This window comes from Lissotriton vulgaris, chromosome 11, assembly GCF_964263255.1.
Source record: "Lissotriton vulgaris chromosome 11, aLisVul1.2, whole genome shotgun sequence".
NCBI classification, from domain to species: domain Eukaryota; kingdom Metazoa; phylum Chordata; class Amphibia; order Caudata; family Salamandridae; genus Lissotriton; species Lissotriton vulgaris.
This window is the reverse complement of record NC_141699.1, coordinates 720619633-720641343: the sequence shown is the minus strand read 5'-3', so window position 1 is coordinate 720641343 and position 21711 is coordinate 720619633. Positions and strand designations below refer to the sequence as shown.

The window sequence follows — 21711 nt, the reverse complement described above, 5'->3', positions numbered from 1 at the left end:
ATATGTTGCACAGAATACAGGTCATCATTCCTCCATACCGATTTATAAAACAATATTAATATAATGGATACTAAACTAAATTCTCCATGATCATTTATGCATATCACATACCCAAGACATAAGCAGAAGGAGAGTTGGGACATATTCATTAAAGGGAAGCATAAAGAATTCGGGAAAAATCTTGGACTGCTGTAATCTAAAGACATGTTCTTTTTTGCATTTGTCACCCCGAGTGGGACAGGTATGCCTAGACGTGGGTCCTGTGCTTACCATGCCACTGGCGTCAAGCTAGCCTGGCTAACGAGGGGTGATACCCTGAATACAGTCCCAGGATGCTTGCTTCCGGTCCATGGAGGACCAGGCATGGTTTTTCGGGCTGGACTGCTCCCATGGGGAGCAGGGTCAAGACTTATTTGCATAAGTCTTGGTCCAAACTGGAATGGCGTGGTGAGCAACAAAACAATGGATTTAAGCCCAGATCTCGGTACTGGGGGTGAATGTTTGACATTGTTAAGCATTCTGTCCATCGATTGTTCTTTTAGTAGTAATCTAGAGATGGTATTAAAAGTCAGTAGAAATCTCTTAAAAGATGTATAACCATTATAGTTCCTTATTAGCCAGTTTCATTTCTATTCATATGCTGGGATCAGTAGTGTGCTGAAGTAGTGAGGCTCAATGGGTGCTTAGTAAAATGTGCATCGAGTAGCTACACAGAAGAAACATAGTGTAAAATATCCACTGTTGCATCAAAGAGGTGGAGGTGTGTAGATTATTACAAGTGAATGTTATTCTCCACAACAATAAATATGCATAGTCACAAATTGATGTGGGATGGACTTCAACCATGTTTTTGAGATGGTCTATTTAAACTATTCTGATCTAATCTTAAATTACTTACTGCTATAAAATGTCGCAGCACATAGCTGATTTCACCACCGCGAACTTTTGCAGCAAGCAATTGGTGTGCATTGGAAAACTCCCGAGCACCAATGTCAGCATAAAGGATAACCACAGGGACATCAGGATTGAAAATTGGATATTTATGATCACCTTTAAACAAAAACGGCTTTGGCCTAAAAGAGAAAAGACAACAGATTTCAGTACAGGTTAACAGAATGTTTTCATTTTGATGACAGAAAAATTACACTAATCAAATTCAAGCAATTTGACTCGGTTTTAATTTTACTTCAAGGATGCAACGACGAAATCTGTAGACTGAATGCGGGATTGCTCACTGTACACCTTAAGACAAACTATAGATTTCAACCAACTTTTATCACTAGGTACAGCAAAAATATTAATGGCTACCATAATGAAATATCCATACATTTTTAGCAATACTATTTTTCACCCCACAGCTTTATTATGATTGTTCCATATGACTGAGATCGACTTGTACTAAAACTTTTTGAAAGGATTCTCATTGAAGTTAAGTGGCAGCAAACTTTAACAAATGTTTTGTATTTCTCTGAATTATGCATTGAGTGCAGTCACTTTGCACTGATTTTCAAAGTAAAAAGTTGAACACATGATTTAAATTAAATCATATGATCTCTAACAAGAAATGGAACTAACATAGCAAATTTCAGTATGTTACAAACAAACCTTGCAGAATGTAAAGATCAGTCTTATTTATTAGCCACCACTTCAAACGGGCTGCTCGATCACAACAACCCAAACGCTACATTTCTATGAACCTTTAAGAAGGGCTTCTTATGTGATGTTGAAAAAAACTGGGTAATGCGATGGTCTACTTGGTGAAGGCTTCAAATGTGCATTATGGAAGACAACACTTCGAAACTAGTTGACAGTCTACTCCTAAGACATGGACCTTTATCATGTGGGCATATTTGCCAATAATCTTTAAGTAGAGATCTCAAGTCGAACTTTCTCTCAATTCCTACTCCCATGACAAAGAACAATAGACACGTCTCACCTTTTAAGTGCAGTTTGTATTAGGGGCTCCAAAACATCGAAATTGCAAGTGGACTCTCCATGTACCACAAAGAAGAAAGTGCAGCCATCAGGGGGAGGTTCATCAACCGCCATCTGTTAAAAATGTTAATCATTTGAGTCTTATTCTTTTATGGCAATTTTGGTTGAATAGTTTTTTTACTGACTGATACAGAGTCTTGTTCTTATAGCGGACATACAATGCGACCTTTCCACAGAATCTTCATCGCCCATAACCAGTGAGCTGTAAGTTGCCCACGTCAAGATTAAGTAAGATACATAAGAATAGTCCAACAAATATGAAAAACTGCATTTTTTTACTTTTACATGTATGATATAACTCCAGACTTGTCGTTTAAAAAAGAATTCTGACCAAGTTGACTGTCCTAAAAGGAATACAAATGTACCGCTGAGAAGCATCACAAAGAGGACAATTCATGCGTCAAACCAAGTTATTCATTTTAAGTATGCTTTTGTTGTCTGGTGCACAGAAACATTTTGAATCAGGGATTTCAAGATTTAGTGACCAATACAGCTACAAAATGTCTTTTCCCAATGCTGGCACGCTAGCATCACTACTGCATTATAATTTCAAGATCAGAGAGCCAAAGGCAAGGAAGTGACAAATAGCATCCCTTAGCTTTAGTTCACCTCTTCCTACTTCCACCGGGCCTGAGCAAACTTGATCTCTCCCCCATCAGAGAACACTGCAGCTCTAATGTTTTCCACTGTAAAAGTTAGGAAATGGGGCACCACAAGACTGTTGCCAGGGTACAGAGAATCAAGGAATACCTAAAGTAAGTAACAACAACAAAACAGATAGAGAACCATTTAATATTTGTCAGAGTAATCTGATGCGCAGTTCAATCATTTTTTCCTTCGGTCAAGAATAGCTTCTGACGTGATAGAGAACAGAAGCACTTACTTCGAGAAATTAACTCTTGGAAAAAAAAATGTCTGCCTATTTTAAGGCATTTTATGGCTTTCATTTTGGAAACTAGTACTATTAAAAGTGAAAAAAAACATTAACTGGTTAAGAATTCCAGAATAGATTACTCCAAGCCCATTTCCATAGATGAATATGAGATTGTCTTGTAAGGCAGGCTGGTATATATATGGCCGTTTACAATACCATCATGCACAATGTGTAGCAGTCTGTTAATTTGGACAGGCAAAAAACCACAGTGGTGTTTGCCACTTCATAGTTTAGGCTGAGCCACCCTTCGTCTTTAAAAGTTTTTTTTTTTTTAACTTGCTATAACTCAAACCCATGGATGGACCTGCACTACTTTTTTAGTGCAATTTTGTGGAGGAGGGAAAAAGGGGTGGGGCTCTGAAACAAAAGCAGCAAAACAGATTTACTTCAAACTTGGTGTGACAACGGAATTTTACTCAGGAAGTTTGATTTTCATGGTTTGGCGTAAATCCATTTAGCATTTTTTGATATATTTGTGTAATAAAAAGTTTGAGTGGGCTTGAAATGTTTAACATTTTTGTATATCTTGGACATTTTAGTCTGTGAACATTCTGCAAACCGGGGTTTTGAACTTAACTTCATAAAACAAAGCCCTCCCATTGAACAAGGGAGCTTTTGATCATGTTATCCTATTAAGGTAAGCGACCCCAAAGCAGACATGGAAAACCCCAAAACACAGAGTGGCTCACCGCACTCAGTAAAATATGTTGCGGCTATCGTTATAGAAAAGAACACTATGTTCCTGCATCCTAAAAAAAAAAAAAAAATGATTTCACAAAAAAAAAGTAAAAAATGGCACTGAAGTGGACTATGTTTTAGGTGGATAGTTTTACAATGGGGTTAAAAACTCATCAAAAAAAATGAACAGGCCAGGTCCTGCTGCAACACCTGCTGTGCACAGTCATGTGCAGTGAGAGTTAGCAGGGGCTGCCCAAAGGCCAAGCCGTGCTACAACCAGCCTGCTTTACACAAGGCCTAAGGCCACGTTGTAGGAAGCTGGTTCTGTAGATACTATACCAAAATGAGGTATAGGGTGCAGAGTCCAGTGGAACCCCAAATGTAGGCAGAGGTAAAAGTAGATAGCACCTTACACTCTATTTGTGGTAGTGTAGGCGAGCAGTAAGGCTTTATCAGTGGGTAGTGTTAAGTATGTGTTGTACACACTCAGGCAGCAAATGATGTCACACACTCAAAGACTGAACTCATACCAATTTGTTTGTATCAAAAATATTAAGTTATTTTATTTCTAGAAACAAGCCAAGCCTGGGGCAGGTAAGTGGAATAAATGCTTTGCAAAATCTTATGCAATGTTTAACAAATGAATGCAGCTTCAAATGAAGTTAAAATGAATTAAAGGTAAGTCAATGTTTCAAAATTACTTTTCAGCTTACGTTACAGATTACTTATTACGTTATTTTTAAGATTACTTTTTAAGTTACTTTTTCTACTCAGTGGGATATGCCTATATATCACAATCGGACATTTCCTAGAGAAAGGGTCCGTGAATCAGATTTTGTACATTTTCAGTTTAAGTGTTTCATACCAGCTCCACACTTAGAAGAATTTTCAAGGAAAACAGTCAATGCAATCCTATGGGAGGAACTTAAGTTATCAGTTTGCAGGTAGATTACAAGTTTGAAGGAGTTGGTATTCTGGGGTTAGAAACGAACACAGAACAAGCATTGGAATATCCAATAGGTCTCGCCTTTGGGACCTTCTAAGTGTTTAGCCATGCAACAGTTGATGTTGTTGCACCAAGGACATTGTGCTGCATAACTAAATACTCAAAGGTCCCAGAGGCAAGACCTATTGGCTATGTCAATGCTTGTATCACTGTAGTTATCGGAACACAGCCTGGCTCTCTCAGAAAGCGCTCTAATACACCTGGACGAAGTCTGTGCGCTGAAATAAACAGATAGGAGGGAGCGAGGCAGGTGCATCCCCCCCTCTCTCTCTTCCCAGTGCGGCAGCCCCGCCCTCACAGCACTGCACCCCGCTCTGGCTTGGCCCCCCTCTATCGCCTAAGGGAACCCTGCCAGGCATTAGCATATGAAAGGCACTTGTGAAAGTGCTCAAAGGCGGTGGTGAAGCCACAGCATGCGGCACGTGGTGCCACAGAAGTCTGGCAGGGTGCCTGGGGCTGGCTTATTACCAGAAGAGGGGGCTGCCTTCACACTCTCACCTCATTTCTATCAAGGATGAAGGCTGCACCGGCTCTGGGGACAGACCCCACAGAGCCCAATGCTTGTTTTACTGTAGAACACAGCATGGCTCTCTCGTAAAGCGCTCTACTACACCTGGATGAAGTCTGTGTGCTATAGAAAACTGGACCTAAAATAAACAGATAGGAGAGAGTAAGGCGGGTGCATCCCCCCCCTCTCTCTCTGCCCAGTGCGGCAGCCCCTCCCTCGCAGCAATGCACCCCCTCTCTGGCTTGACCCTTCTCTATCGCCCAAGGGCACCCTGCCTGGCATTGGCATATGAAAGGCACTTGTGAAAGTGCTCAAAAGCGGCGGTGAAGCCACAGCACGCGGTGCCACAGAAGTCTGGCACAGTGCCTGGGGCTGGCTTATTACCAGAAGAGGGGGCTGCCTTCACACACTCACCTCACTTCTATCAAGGATGAAGGCTGCACCGGCTCTGGGGACAGACCCCACAGAGCCCCCCCCCCTCTTTTTTTTAATGCAGATTTATATGGCGCAAACTCGACCCGAAGATATTAGGAGCGCTTCACATGAGCACCGCTTACGTTACACACAGAGGTGAGTAAAAGAACGTTATGTTCTTTTACTCACCCCTGTCACGCCGCACATCAAATCCTTCAAGAGCAACCCCAGCTTTCTAGTTTTGAGGTCCATAATGAGACCCACTGGGATTACTGTTATCCCTTGTTAACAAGCTAATCACGCTTCCTGTGCCTAAAAACTACTGTCGCCATGAGCCGAGCATCGTGTGCAAAAAGTACATGAAGCACTGAGGCCTCTTAGTATGTTGTGTACAATCAGAGCATGTGAAAGGCCGCAGTCATTGATTAGGCACACATCAAGGACACTGTGTGATGTGCCCGTCCCTGGCTCTTACCCAGGACCACTGGAATTATGCGATTGTGCGGCTCTGCTTTTTCGCATCATTATGGATTTGCCGCATCTCCCACATAATCTCTCATCTGCCGTATAATCTACAGATTCTAACCATAAAAAAATGTGATTCGCGTTCAAACGGTTCAAAATTGACTAAATATGCAGCAACACATTTTGCAGCGCAGTGGTAGACCCTCTGCAAAGCTGGAGGGGTCACCTTTCTGTTGGTTACACGCTTTCCTCGGGTCTCTTAACAGTGACAGCCATGAAACATCATCATCGCCACCCCGGGCGTCGGCTATTGGGTTACCTTGGAGTGGAGCTCGAGTTAAATGGCCAATATAACTTTTCTATCAGAGCCGTTTGCGTTACAGCAAATAAGGTCAACAACTCGACGTGTTAATTTGGTTTGCGTTTCCTCTTCGTGCCGCATCTTCTAAATCCCAATTAACGGATAAGTCAGCGAGTGCGACCTTCCTGCCCTGCAGGAAGGAAACAGCGCAGCTAGGCCGTGTTTCAAGCCTCGTCGCCAAGCCGGGGTTTAAGCCTCGTCGCCAGGCGCGGTTGAAGCCTCATCACCATCTTGTGCGCCTCAGGCCTCTCTGGTGCCCCCTCTTACCCGAGACACAACTTTGGTAGTTTAAAGTAGCCAATATCTGTGTGGGCCTGTCCTGTGCCTCCGACTATTTCGGCCAGTACTGACATTTAAAACGTGGCACTTTACCTTCTGTGACTGGTTTCCCTAAAAAGCCAGAAGTACCAAAAGTGTTGGTGTGTTGCGTGTCACCTGTACCTTGAGTCTATTGTTATGGCTCAGTCTGTGATTGCTATATATCTCTGAGGATTGTGTTTACGGGGATCTGTACATTGTCTCAGAGTGCGTTGCCTAGGAGAAGTATATACGGACGCTACTCTAAACACCAACCAAGGATAACAAAAACAAGCATGAAGCTAGAGAGTGGAAATGTTGCCGTTAATGAGCAGTTAAACATCACTTTGCTACTTAATAGGGGACACGTACAAATGTGACAATGGAGGGAGAGGGTGGCGGAAAGGGTTAACTTTTAGCTGTCCGCTTTGGAAGGAAGTTACTTTTGAAAATAAAAATTTTCTGGGAGAGTCTGGTATTCGATTTTGTTGGGAGTCCAATGGCCCAAAAAAAACACGCAGGCAGAGTCGAGCTTTAAAACTCTGGAGCGCTCGCCTTAAATCGAGTGTTGTTGGAACCACACAAAGAGCATTCACAATGTTCCTCGTCGTTGATTTAAAACGTCTAGGTTTCGGAGGGTAGTTCAAAGTGTTGCCTGCCTCTAACACACAACAGAGGCACAAAATACAGTGTGACTGTAAAGACACCCAAACGCTGGATTACTGGGCTGCTGGAATGCCAGCGTTACCTTCATGGTGAGGGTGAAGACGGAGATAGAAAGAGGAGTGAGAAACGGAAAGATAAGAGTGGAGAGAGCAGGAAACTGAGGGAAGAGTGAGGAGCGGCCTCGCGCTAAAAGTAAATAAAAAACAAGTGGCGGCAAAAGTGAAAGCGCTTCCCTTGTGGGAGGGAGCAGCACCAGGAGTGATAATTGCTAACACATGGCGCCAAAGCTCGCTCCCGCAAGGGAATCGCAAAACGTGCATGCGTTGACATTGAAAGCAATGCAACGCGTGCACGTTTTTGCCTGCTAAGCTGTGTCGATTACAAAGGTCTTTTCCTCAAGACCTAAAAATCGGTTTGCAGGTAATTACAAGTTTTTGGGAGTTGGTATTCTGGGGTTAGAAATGAACACAGAAAACCGGAATCAGAACCTAGCTACTGGTGAGGAGAGACTACATCTCAAGTGGAGTGAGAAAATCTACTGACCAAGAAAGAAGAATTTCTTTGAGTCCCCTAACTCACGAGGGTTTACCCTTGGTGACATGCTTCATCATAGGGGTCCTCTCAATCCGCTGTGGATTGAGGCATGCTGCGACTTGCGAGATTACGTAGGAGCACTTATGTGAGAAAATGTGTAGTGCAGTGTGAATAAGAAAATTTTAAAAATAACTAACTAGAGGCGAAATATTTTATTCTAGCTCCTAGTCGGTATGTTTAAAAACAGAGGTAAATACTAGGGAAAATAGCATAACCGTGATGAGTTAGACGTCTCTAGTATTAGTCGTCGACATGTTTCGAGCCTCCCCAAAGCTCTTCCTCAGGACCACACAGGGACCAGCCCTGTGCGTACCACTCCTAAGTGACCTATAAGTGAGGTATATAAAAAATTTTGGCGTGCACTATTGGTTTAATACATACAATTTTACTCATTGGTACGTAGTTTCTGTAGGAAATAAAACAGAACATGGTTAGAGTAACAAGCACCCACCAGGAAACTGGCAATCATTCCGATTCATATAAATGCTCCTCTATGTTGTGTGTAGTTTATCAACTACCGTGTATTCTGCCTTGCCTTGCAGGAGGAAGAACTTATGGTCAATGTCTCCAGTGGAGATCGTGATTATAGTGCTTTTAACAAACAGACACCACGTGACATACTACATCTAAAAACAAACATGAAACATTGAAGTTGCATACTTTATATGAGGTTCAAATGTACCCCATGGCCTCGAGGGGTTGAGGGGCTCGTAGTCACACTCTGGAATAATAACGGTAATAAAGCGTGGTTAATATTGGCCCTTTAAGGAATGCTGTAAAAAACAGGGCTTGCCCGGTGCCTCTATGTGGCCACCAAACCGCTCGGTTGTAGCTCCGCTGTAAAGTAAAAGGTTGGAGGAACTTACTTTGGCTGAGCACGCCTTACCGGTAATACACCTACTCGCACCCCTGGAGACCGCATAATAACGCATCTCTCCTAAGGTGCTAGCTAATATACTTCCACATAAGACCAGTCATCGCTGTGTTGACTGGAGTTGTACAGAACTAAGATCGCCAGTAAATGGCAATATTAGCTGCCATATTAGGTGTATTCATTCTTGCGTGTTCGATTCAGAGTTAATGTGAAATGGAGCAGAACCGGACTGAAAGATTTTGAAAGATTATATATCTAGTAAGGAGGAACTGCGGATGTAAAAACCCAAACAAAAAACGAAATGGGAATCTCTATACATGTGCTGTGGCGTTGAGGGGTGTGTGCCGTTGATGGGTGTGTGGCGTAGAGTGGTGCTGTGGCGTTCAGGGGTGCTGTGGCGTTCAGGGGTGCTGTGGCGTTCAGGGGTGCTGTGGCGTTCAGGGGTGCTGTGGCGTCGAGGGGTGCTGTGGCGTCGAGGGGTGCTGTGGCGTCGAGGGGTGCTGTGGCATTCAGTGGTGCTGAGTGGTGCTGTGGAGTTGAGTGGTGCGAAGTGACGCTGTGGCGTTGAGATCGAGCCAACAGGGGAAAAGGATTTCAGGAGGTTATTATTATGAGAAGTTAACCAACACCTCTTACACCCAGACACTTGTTTTGTTCGCTTTATGGTTGCCTGGTCTGTTTGCTCAAAAGTTTTTGGTCAGTTTTATTTCAGATCAGTAAGTTTTATATAAATCGGTCTGAAATATGCTTCGCTACAACAGTACTGTTAGGGTGTTCTTTAAAGGAAGTTAGGACCTCAATCTATTCGATTAGCTAGTTTCCTGTTTGGAGAATTATTTTGAAGGATGGCGCAATACTAAAATCCGCCGTTAGATGGCAGTGCAGCACCTTTTACAATGGAAACTAAGGGCCATATGTAGGTGGCCAAATACCGCTCGGTAACACCGAAAAAGGATCATTTTCGGTGTTACCGACAAATATGTAGCCATGTGAGATGTAGGTAATACCGAATAGGATCGATAATAACGAATCGGTAAAAACCCTAAGTTACCGACTTGGAATTACCGAAACAATGAATACCGAATCGGTAGAAACGATTCGGTAAAACCCCCAAATATGCTATGTAGCAAACCCCGGTAATAACGATTCGCTAATTACCACGTTTCAGGAGCATGTGGTAATCAGGAGGAGTCTATATAAACAGACCCAAAATGCATCAGTATGAACACAATGGCAGGCCTCTATCTCATAGCAAGGCGGCTACGCCTGAGAGCAGCAGGAATGAGGATCTGGAGACGTGAGGAGCAGGTGTACAGAGTACGCATCACTCTGTTCCAGTTGACAGACGCAGAAATACACGAGAGATACAGATTGCACCCAGACACCATCCTGGAGCTAATACGGGACCTAACACCCTATCTGGAGCATCAGACGCCAAGGGCCCACGCAATCCCCACCCATGTCCAGGTACTCTGCTGCCTGCACCTCCTTGCATCAGGAAGTTTCCAGGGTGTGATAGCAGCAGTGGGTGGAGTATCACAGAGCTGCCTATCCCGGTTCTTCAACACCTTCCTAGACGCCATGATGGACAGAATGGAACATTACATATCCTTCCTCAGTACGCAGGCGGAGCTGCAGAGAACCAAGCTGGAGTTCTATCAACTTGCCCACTTCCCCCACGTGATCGGCTGCATCGACGGGACCCACATTCCCATCTGCCCACCTGCAGCAAGTGAATACATTTACAGGAACCGCAAATCCACCCACTCAATCAATGTGCAGGTGATCTGCAATGCCAAACACATTATCACAGACATCGTGGCAAAATACCCCGGGAGTACCCACGATGCATACATCTTCAGGAACAGTGGGATACATACACGTCTGCTTGCTGGTGAATTTGCCGACGGATACATACTAGGTAAGTAAATGTCACACACCCTGATGTACACCCTGCCACAAGCTGTTGGTCACACCAATCAATGCCACTTACTTCTCTTCATAGGTGACAGCGCATATGCCCTCCGGCCGTATCTCCTCACACCATATCTGAACCCAACCACCCGAAGGGAGAGGAGATACAATGTGGCACATAGGAGCACACGCAACGTGGTGGAGCGCACTTTTGGTTTGCTCAAAAGCAGATTCCGTTGCCTCCACAAAACAGGAGGTGCGCGTCTGTACAGCCCCATCAAATGTTGCAAGATTATTGCTACGTGTGCAATGCTACACAATCTGGCCACTAAAAAAGGAACTGCAGTGGAACTAACTGAGTCAGAGGACGAGGACAACCCTCAGCCAGAGCCCAGCGCGGCTGGTGTTGATATTGAACATGATGGGAGGCATAGACGGGCAGAGATAACATCACACTATTTCTGAGTGAGTAACGACACTGAGGCATTTCAAATTACATGTACAGGTGTTTATTTGGCACACCTCCAGCATTGTGAGCATTTTCCAACTGGACATGGGTTACATCACCCATCACATGCATGTGGACAGCCAGTGTCCTTCACTTCTTGCGTCCCCGTGCTGCACGTGCATGTTCCCCATCGACACAGACTTGTGAGTTGGACCGTTCCTGTGCTGGGACATTATGTCCACTACGCCTCCTGCACTCGGTGGGTGAGGGTGAAATGCTACCACGGCTGGTAGCCTCCTCACTGTCCCCCCCCCCCCCTTCCATATTTGAGGCCTTAGCATTCTGCATGAGCTCTAGCACTGAGGTCATGGACACCATCCCCCTGGCCACATCCCTGCTGCAATGCGCCATCTCCTCCTGCATGGCGATGGACCGGCGACACATCAGTGATGTCGTAGTGGCCAGCCGGTTCACCGACTTGGTATAGTCCTGGAGTCTCAGTCTCTGTCGGCGCATGCCAACACGGTCCAGCTACAGCTGGCTGCAGAGGTTGTCCACCGAGGTTGTTACCCTCTCCATCCCTGCAGACATATTCTCCCCCATGGCACTGATACCCTTCTCCATCTTGTGCATATGTCTGTTAATGTTTGCCACCTCCCTGTGTAACTACTTCATCTCCCTCCATTGCAGGCGCTGGACCTTCAGCATGTTGCCTTCCAGTCCAGCAAACACACTGTCACCCTGCTCAAATGCCACTGGACTGTCCGGCCTTGCCCTGCGGCGTCGTGATGAGATGTTCGCACCCTCGGATGCTGAACCAGCCCGCTCCCTGTTGGATCTCTCTACGATAGGACTTTGTTCGCGCTGGCTGCCCTCCTCCTCCGACGCCTCCATCTGCTGGAGGGTGATCACGGCATGCCTCCTGCCTGACTGTGGTAGTGGTGGTGGTGGTGGTGGTGGTGGTGGTGGTGGTGTTGGTGAACGTCGCAGTGGTGACTGAGTGAGAGGGGATTGCGGCCCTCCCTGGCGCTGTGGTGATGTCTGTGGTGGAGGATTGGCTGGCTGCGATGGCGCAGAGCTGGTGTTCCCTGCAGGCATGCTGTCTTCATCCTGTTCACCCCCCTCTGGCCTGGCTGACCTGCCTCTGCTGCCCTCAGCTGCACTGCGAGATGACTCGCCTGCAATGACACAAATGTAAATATTCTCAATGCTCTGTCTGCAATGCCATTGCATTAAAGTACATGCCAACAGTGCACAGTGGTTATCCTGACCTATCCAATTCTATTACCATGCTATTGTGTTAGCTGCCCTGACAGTCCTGATCATGATTTCACACCGACTACATCACCCAGAATGCATTGCAGGTAAGCAGTAAGACATGGTGTGGAGTGGGAGCACTTTTACCACTATGGGGGTTGGGGTTGGGGAGGGGGTAGGGCAGCATGCTGGGCATGCTTCTTACCTTGTTTTCTAGCTGCTCTGGCGGAGCTGTCTGCGTCTCCTATGCCACTCACACTCTCCCGCTGGATGGTGGACTCCACCATCTGTTCCAGTGGTGTTGGTACTGGGGCTCGATTTTTTCCTCCTCCAGTTTTCCCTGCCAGCCTATGTCTCTCTGCCATCCTCTGTTTTGCTGTTTTTCTGAGGTCGTACCACCTCTTTCTGATGTCCTCTATGGTGCGCAGGGTCACACCTATGGCATTGATCTTGTCCCGAATGCCACTCCATATTTGCCTCTTCTGTGCGTCTGGCACTTGGTGGGACTGGGCTCCAAACAGCTTGTGGTACTCTTGGGTGACATCATCGATCAGGATCTCAAGCTCTTCGTCGCTGAACTTGAGTTTTCTTTTTCTTTCACCTCCCTCCTTCTCCTTGTCCTGGCTTGCCATTTCAATGCTTGTTCAGTGGTTTATCTATTTTTTTTTCTTGGCTGTGTTGCTGCTGGCTCCTCAGCTCTCCTGCCTGCCTGCCTGCCTCACAGTGAGCTCCAGGCCCTGTGCACCTGGCTGGGTGTGGCAACTTCCTGTTTGGGAAGTAAATGGGTGTATCAGGATTGGCTGATTCACCAAAACGCTGTATTTTAAATTACCGATTCGGTATTTCCGATTTTGGGTGTGGATTCGGTAACACCGAATCGGTAATAGCCTTTCGGTATGTATTTTTATTACCGATCTGTTCACAATCGGTATTTAATACCGATTTGCAACGAATCGGTAATGTTTAACGAATTTTTACCTACATCACGTTTACCTCATTCTTAATACCGATTCGGTATGATTCGGTATTAAGGAGTCGGTATTTGCAATTTACCTACATATGGCCCTAAGTCCAGAAAAGAGCTACTGTATTGAAGACTGATAAGAAGAAAGTCGTTTTGCGGCTGTTCAAGCGGAGGAGTACAAGCTTGTTAAAAATCCTAAGAGCAACCAGATTCTGGAGTGAGTGAAGACCTTCAAGTGATCTTTGATCTGTAAGGCGATTAGACAGTGTGTTTATTCCAGTATGGCTGCGTTTTTTCAGTGTGTTTGTTAGCATGTGAGCCCTTCGGTGTTGTCCGTGGGTGGGGGTGGTTGGAGATGGTTGATAAGAAAGTAAAGCGGTGTCCACATCATCTAGCGGTGTCTGTGCAGCTCAGTGCCGCCCGGAAAACGCTCGAGGGGGTGAAAGACTGACAGCAGAGAGCTGTTAAGTGAAACAAGTCTTCACGGCTCAATGCTGTTTGGGAGGTGGGAGGATAAGTAGGAGAGGGGGAGTGATAAGGCTGAAAGCGAATTGCTTTGAAGTCTCATGGCAGGTGCGGGGGAGCAGTTTTGGAGGCATTCCTTTGAAGTCTGGTGCTGTGAGGCTGATCGGTTTGACGTGGACGCGCGTCTCACACAAGTGCATAACATGAACTGCATGTAATCCGCCTTGTTCGAGAGTGTTGTTAGGCCTCCAATAGTTCAGAGCTGTAAATAGCTCGACCTAAAAAACTGCTTATAAAACTTTGTTTCAACAACAACAACAAATTATAATAATAAGATGCCCTCTGAGTGCATTTTGCATTAATCCCACACTGGCATCAGTGTTGGTGTAATGTGCTAAGAAGTTTGATAACTTGGAAGTTTGATTTCAGTAAAGCCATTATAGTGCTGTGGAGTTCGAAATGACAAACTCAGAGACCATATAATTTTTATGGTTTTACTGCACTTACAATGTCTAAGAATGTGTAAAAATGGACTTAGTGTCATAGTGCACCCAGCTAGAGGGTGGCTGACCTATGCCATAGGAAGTGGGTTGTAGGCATGGCACACAGCGATGTGTAATTTTTAGATGAGAGGTGCACTCCTTTCTTTTCCTGTTTATTCTTAAAGAAACAAACCTTATATACAAAATAAACCAGTGGTGCTACACCGCTGCATGTTCTGTCGACACACGCAAATTAACATGCATACTATAGCAAGTCTATCGACTTGAATGCAGTGTGCACTGTTCACTTGAAACTATTTAACACTTTATAAATCAAAATATGCGAAAATCCTTCTTTCTACCTCTGAGATAGAATGAAGTATTATTGCATATTGTGCTTTATAAAGTGTTAAATAGTTTCAAATGAACAGTGCACACTGTATTCAAGTCAATAGACTTGCTATTATATACACAGGTATGTGTGCCATGTCAACTCTTCACTTTGTTATGCACCAAAACATACAGCCTGCAATGCTAGTGTGTCCATGTGTAAAGGTACAGGGCCTCTAAGGGTGGCACAGTAAGTGTGCCGCTATTAGATGCCTTCCCAGGTCACAGGGCCCTTGGTACCTTTTACAGGAGACTCGCATGTGACCAGAGAGTTGCCAATTGAGTGTGAAACAGTACAGTTTTAGGTAAAGAACATAGGACCTGGGTACCTGGTTGGCAGGAACCCAGGGCACACTTAGTCAAAAGAGCATCAACATCAGGCAAAAAGTAGGGGGCAACATGCAAAAAGGGGCACTTTCCTACCAGGAGAGGCGGTTGAATGAGAGTTGTGTTGGTGTATTTGTGTTGGGTGTGGGGGTAGGAGAAAGAAAGCTTGGCAGCAAAGATAGTTTAGGATGTCTATTTGTGTCGTCAAGAGGGAGGGAATGGGTGTGCGTTTAAAAAAAAAAATGTAATGGAGTGTATTATGAATTAGAGTATGTGAGATTTTGTTGAGCTGGTTTGTGAGTTTTGTTTTGTGGAAAGTATTGTTGGCGAGTGGAAGTTAAACAGTAAGGGAGATGGTGATTTGATAGTTGGAAGAGGGGTTATGCGTGGCATAGTGGAGTGTAAGGATTGTTTGGTTGTGTATTTTTGGTAAAAAAAGGAGGGTGTCATGGATGAAATGATGGAAGGCTGAGAATCTGTTTGGTGGTGACAGAAAGGGGTCTGTTCGGAGTAAGTTGAAGGTACAGCTGATGTTTTGTACGAACAGGGAGAGTGTCTCGATGGATTCAAGTTACGTATAGTGTGGCATTGTGTTTATGATGAGTGGATTTGTTAGTGGGATAGGACAGAGCGGTGTTTTGTGTGAGAGTGATGGTGTCATTGTGTGATAGTTGGGTAGAAGGGTGTATAGGAGTGGTATGTGGGGCTGGCTGTTGAGACACTGACATGTAGTTAGGGTTTGTTTGTAGTAAAGGAGTAGAGTGCATTTGCTGCGAGTGTGTTAACATGTTTATGGACGTGGACAGATTAAGGTGGTTGAAGGTTGTGATACTATGAGAAACTATACATTGACCATCAACTCCCTTTTGTATAACTGACTCAATTTTCTGTGCTCTCACGTAGTTGCAGGGTGGGGGAAGGGATGTTTTTGCTCTTCACCGTGTAGAGTAAGCTAGAACATATCAGGTTTAGTGACTTAAATAATCTACTCGACCTATTTGTAATGCTCTTGACTCCAAAAATTGGTTTCACGTGATTGGATTGTGGGCAAATAATTTAATTAATTGAGCCGCTATTTTCTTCATTATCACATATAAGAGCACCTTCAAATGTGCGAGTTTAGATTGTCTGCAGTACAAACAATACTCTTTTGATTGATTTATTAGACTAAACTTTCCATATAAAATACAATCGAGCCACATATAGGATACACATGACCCCCGACTTGCCTCTTAGTTCATTAACAGCATTTTCATTAGGACGAGGGAATAAATGTTTCTCAAATCAAGTTTGAAAACAATCACTTTTAATAAATACATAACTAAAGCATAAATTAGTAGCACACTGTCATTTGTAATCAGCAGATGTTACATTGAAATGGCCACAAACTTTCCCACTGACATGCAGGTTTACTGATAAAAAAATATATAGTGTACAAACAATGTTTGGAAATACATTTTCCGCAAATATGTGTCACTTGCACATCACCAAGTAAAGTGTTATGTTTTTTTTTGCTCCTAACTCTTTCTTTGTGTCACTCTTCATTACAAAAGAATGTACTTTTGCAATACCCGATATATTTTTGAACTAGTTGTAATATTAATTTACAGGCTATTTATTTAAATGTCATGTGTTAGAGAAAAATAACTGAGGTCTTCAGACAGCTCAATTGACAAAAACCTCTAACTCTAATAAGGAAGAGAAAAATAAACCTCCTTTTCGGAGCAGCAATTAGTTAAAAAACAAAATGACACGGAGGGCCAGATGCAGCAAAAAAATGTTTTTCGATTCGCTAATTAAAAATCTTTGCAGGTCAAGAAGGCATTGCGAGAACAGGAACTGCCATACTCCATGCTCTTCCCAGCAAGACTCGGTAGCTGAGGATCGGAAATGATTCTTTGAGACCCCCGAGGCGGCGTTCGATTGGCTCGATGGAGGGCGAACAGTGGGCGGCAATGCCCGTGGGAATAAAAACAACCGCCGACGCGGTGAAAGAGACGGTCGAGGAGGCCAACGAGCAGGAAGTCCCGATCAAGGACACTCGGCAGAACCGGTGACGGAGGAAAAGGGCTAGCGACGATGGAGAATGCTGAATGCACCCTTGCGATGCTTGCAGGTTTCTCTAGACTGTGATTGTGCTGGCTATTGACACTGGACTAGGCGGGCCCTGGAGGGCAAGGAGGGTTAATGTGCCCGGAGGACCCACCCCCCCGGACAAGCAAGTACTATGGTTTGGGAGGGACAGAAGCACTCTGCTGAGTTGGGGAGGCGGGCAGTTGCAGGTCCGCTAAGCAGGGCGGCAGAGAGGGAGGGTAGGAACCAGGGTTGGGGTTTTGTTGTTTTCTTTGCTCTGTTTTTGAACATTGCTGGTGGAGAAAACGTTGCGATGCAGCGGAGCAGAGTAGTTCTTGGTTTCGTGTTTATGTACGTCATGGCAGGATGTGATGAGATATGTATACTGTGTACGCGACAAGAAGACCGGTACAGTTTGCCAGTGATATTGAGACAAATCCGTATGTTTAACCAATGTACTTATGACGCTATTGTATTGGCAGTATGCAATGTTATTGGGGTACTATTCCCTTTTAATGCAGGATCTGAATGGGACAAAGATAGCTTTGAAATGTGGTCGATTGTTACCTTGACTTATGGCTGACTAATTCGCAGGAGCCCAGAGCTCCCCAAACAGCTCTGGCGATATTATCTTGGAATGTCCGTGGTCTTGGAGATAAGGTGAAGAGAGGTCTGGTTTTACAATATCTAAAACGCTGTGGCCCTCCGGTGGTCCTACTGCAGGAAACGCATCTAACAGGCTCGACTGTCAAGGCCATGGATAGATGGGGGTATCAGATGGTCGCCCGCGCAGAATTCTCTTCGGGTTCTAGGGGTACGGGAATACTCATCAGGAAGAAGTTCCCTGTGGTGGTACAGCAAACACGAGTTGTTGACCAGGGTCGATTTGCGGCGCTTACATGTCAATGGGAGGGTCAACTGTTCAATTTGGTCTCTGTGTATGTCCCACCGGCCCTCCACACACAGGCACATTCCGCTCTGACGAACTTTCTACTATCACTACCCACTGCAATACTGCTCATAGGGGGTGTGTAGGAGAGTAGGGTCTGCTATCCTATGGTCACCCCAATGTTTGCTTTTTGCTTCACTGGTTTTCGACTTACTGAGGCTGTGGGCCTGCTAATCAGACCCCCAGCCTGCTGTTCTCTCTCTAAGTTCATAATACATGTGCTATAGGTACATACCACAATTGGAAATGGACTCCTTGTCAGCCCCTGTACCATGCACTATAGGTGCACAGGGCATAGGTGCCACCAAGGCCTACCAGGGGCTGAAGCATAGCTTTTGCCACCCCTGGCTGGTTCTTAAATTGACACAACTGGCTGATCACTCAGCTGGGGCAAGTGGGTGTAATCGCCCCTTGCTTAGATATAGCATACCTATTTCTAAACCTATATCTGGACACATATAAACCTGTGAGCCACTCCTATGGAAGGCCTTATCAATCCTGGAGGCAGAGTGCGTCGTTTAATGTGAGATGGAGCTCTGGCATGAGCTGAGCCTGTCTGCAGCTGTCGGGAACAACTCCCTAAGCTGATCCGGGATAATGCCATACCATATACTCTTAAAGTGCCTTATAATCCTCCCGGTTATATAGCAACTTTGGTTTGGCTTTATCAAAACATGTTGTGTAAGGTGTCATACGATTTGGAATACTAGCCCCTCGACAGTTCTGTCGACGGGGATAGCATTCCACCCCTCTAGAGGGAGAAGACATGTTACTTTACTGAAACGCGGTTGATTTTTAAAAGAGACTCAGATCCACAAAATGGATGCTTCTGCCACAGACACAAGTCTGACCTCCTGCTGCCGACCGAAACTCAGCAGAGGAGGCCTGGACAAAGGGTTTCCTGTCGCAGGGCGGTGTTACACCACCCCAGACAGGAGATAGTGGATTGTAGCAGGGAGGTTTGAAAGAAAGCAGACACTGCCTGGGGAGCACAAGGCTGCCCCTTGCATAATCCGGCCAAACCGGTTCTGGGGCACACCAGCCCCAGTCCCAGCGCAGCCTGGATCAAAGGGAAAGGGGTGTATCCACCCCCTTCCTGGGTCCCACCCATAGGAGGGGGACCTAGCAGGTAATCCAGCCCCCTAGATTGGTATAAGAATGGGAGCAGTGCCAACACACTCAGATTATCCTGATGAAACATTTGAAACGAAACTCTGGACCCTTCGACATCCTACTCAACGTAGAAGACTGAAGAATCTCCCTTGTGGTCAAGGAGTGACCACCCTGTGCAAACAGGCACCATCCAGCACCTCGACGTCTGCTTTGTTGCAGTTCCCGCCGGAACTCGAGCGACAGAGATCGACGAGATCAAGCTTGCCTGCCTTCTTACAGCCCGATCCACAATCCCTGCAGAGCTGAGATCCGTGGAGGCGACCGGAAACTTGGGGCACGCCATCTTGAAGACCACGAGACGCTGACCGTGCAGCCCACGAGTGACCCTCGAAGCTGTACACCGGGGTTTGAGAAGCCCCAACCCTGAGCCACTCTTGCACCGAACCTGACCCCTCTACACTCGACGAGTGCTGCGTGGGGCCCTTCTGCTTGCCTTGGCTCGACGCGTTGGCCCGGTCACATGCCCGCTGGCTTTTGGCCCCTGTGCCGACGAAAACTTAAAACCGACTTGCGATTCTGGTTGCTCCAGACTTGCACCAGCTCCTCTGAAAAGGAGCACCCGCTCTGACCCTCCTGGTCCGAGTGAGAAGCAATCTTCCGGTCCTGCGTGGATTGCTCTTGCCAAGTGTTGTTTGCTCCAATCTTGAAGCCGACTGCGCCGACTGTGAGAGCCTGCGTGGGACAGATGGTGACCCGCTCCTGGACGTCGCAGATGCCCCAGAGCCCACGTGACAGCGGAGAGAAGCTCCTCGACAACCACCTGATTGCGCCCGATATTGCCTGGTTCCGTCCTGGTTCCACCCTGGTCACTGCTGAGTGACCCAGACTCTGTCCCCTCTGCTTTCAGGTACTTTTCTACTCTGATCCACCCTTGGATCCCACCGGACACTTCTCCTTCACATCGCCTGCAGCATCTTCAGCTCCAAGCACCAAGAACCTGCGTGTCAAAACCAGACGCCACTTCGACCCTATGCACCTGCTTCCTGTGGGTGAGGTAACATTGCAACGCCGGTGTTCCCACACTGGTACACACCTCTAGGGTCTGTGTCTAAAGTTTGGTTCTTCTAGGTTCAGCAGAAGTGTCCTTAAACTCTATTTGTGTAACTTTTACGCACCATTGACATCGCATTGGTGCAAGCCGCACTTTAAGTGCTGTACCTGAATCCCGCGGGCTTTTCCCGACTTCAGCATTGCTTGTCCCGACTGCTCCCAGCGATTCCCTAGGCCTAACCACTGTTCGATTGGTATACCACTTTTTAATATATGGTTTGAGTGGCCACCCGCCCTCATCCATAATTGTGCAACTTTGTATGTTATACTGTGCTTTTGATTTAACGCTTGTGCCCCTTTGCTCATTAACAGTACTGGGGATTAATTTAGAAATAAATACATATATTTTTATAATATATACTTGTGTGGTGTCCTTTCATTTGATATTACAGGACTGTGATTGGTAAAACAGCTCGCTCAACACGACCTCTTGAGTTAAGCCTTTAAGGCTGCTTAGTCTATGCTACCCTTAAGATAGCTTGTCTAATAAGGTTGACTTACAACCAGACACCATAAGGGATTGTTTGGACTGATACAAGGTGGTTCCAGAATTGGAAACATCATATATCAGGCCAACTTCTCACAGGGTGACTTCAATGATATAGTTGACGGTTCGCGAGACAGATTTCCCACTAGACCGGGGGTGCAGGGTGGGCGACGCCTCCTTGGTCTCCTGGACGCTTTGGGGCTCACAGATAGCTGGATACACACACACCCTAACGAGCAGCAGTACACCGTTTACTCTGCAATCCACGACTGCCATACACGCATTGACCACTTCCTAATTTCCGCAGACGGCCTGCCTGGAATAGAGGAAGTAATAATCCGTCCTTGGGGCATATTAGATCATTCCCCTCTGCTGTTGAAATACACACATCACCAGACCTCTAGGAGGCGTATGTTTCCGCTTCATGCTGGTTTCTTACATGTTGCCCCTATCATGAAGCACCTCACAGCCACCACTAGTCACTTCTTCCAAGAAAACGCTGGATCTGTGGACTCCCCTTGCACGCTATGGGAGGCCTATAAGGTGGTCCTGCGTGGACAAGCGCTGGCCTCCATTACAGGTCACAAACGATCACAACGGGCTGAATTAGATAATCTGGAGGAGGAGCTCAACACAGCACTGACTGAACAGGCTATGCGCCCTTTGCTTACCGCCGCCCTTGAGGTTAAGCTTAAGCAAACCGCGTATGTGGCGTACCAGTGGGAGAGTGCGATACAAGGCCTTCAAGCAACTAGACATAGGGTGTAGGAACTAGGTGACAAGGCTGGGAAGATGCTAGCCTGGCTGGATAGGAAAGAAAGAGGAAATCAGGTCATAGCACAGCTGTTGTCCCCCACAGGCGCAGTGGTCAGTAAACCGGACGTTTTAGCAGATCATTACGAACAACTATATGCTCCCCGGGCGACCTATACATCGGAAG

General features: G+C 45.9%; 1 protein-coding gene across 2 annotated transcripts in view; it reads right to left on the bottom strand.

Moving 5' to 3' along the window:
• Positions 1-21711, bottom strand: part of UGGT1 (UDP-glucose glycoprotein glucosyltransferase 1) — an 849443-nt gene that overhangs the window by 746355 nt on the left and 81377 nt on the right. For both annotated transcript variants that reach the window (XM_086943802.1, XM_086943803.1), the window contains exons 5-6: positions 1937-2049; positions 899-1073 (exon numbers count right to left, since the gene is read on the bottom strand). In XM_086943802.1, the coding sequence (XP_086799928.1) occupies positions 899-1073; positions 1937-2049 (288 nt within the window). The remainder of the gene's footprint in view (positions 1-898; positions 1074-1936; positions 2050-21711) is intronic.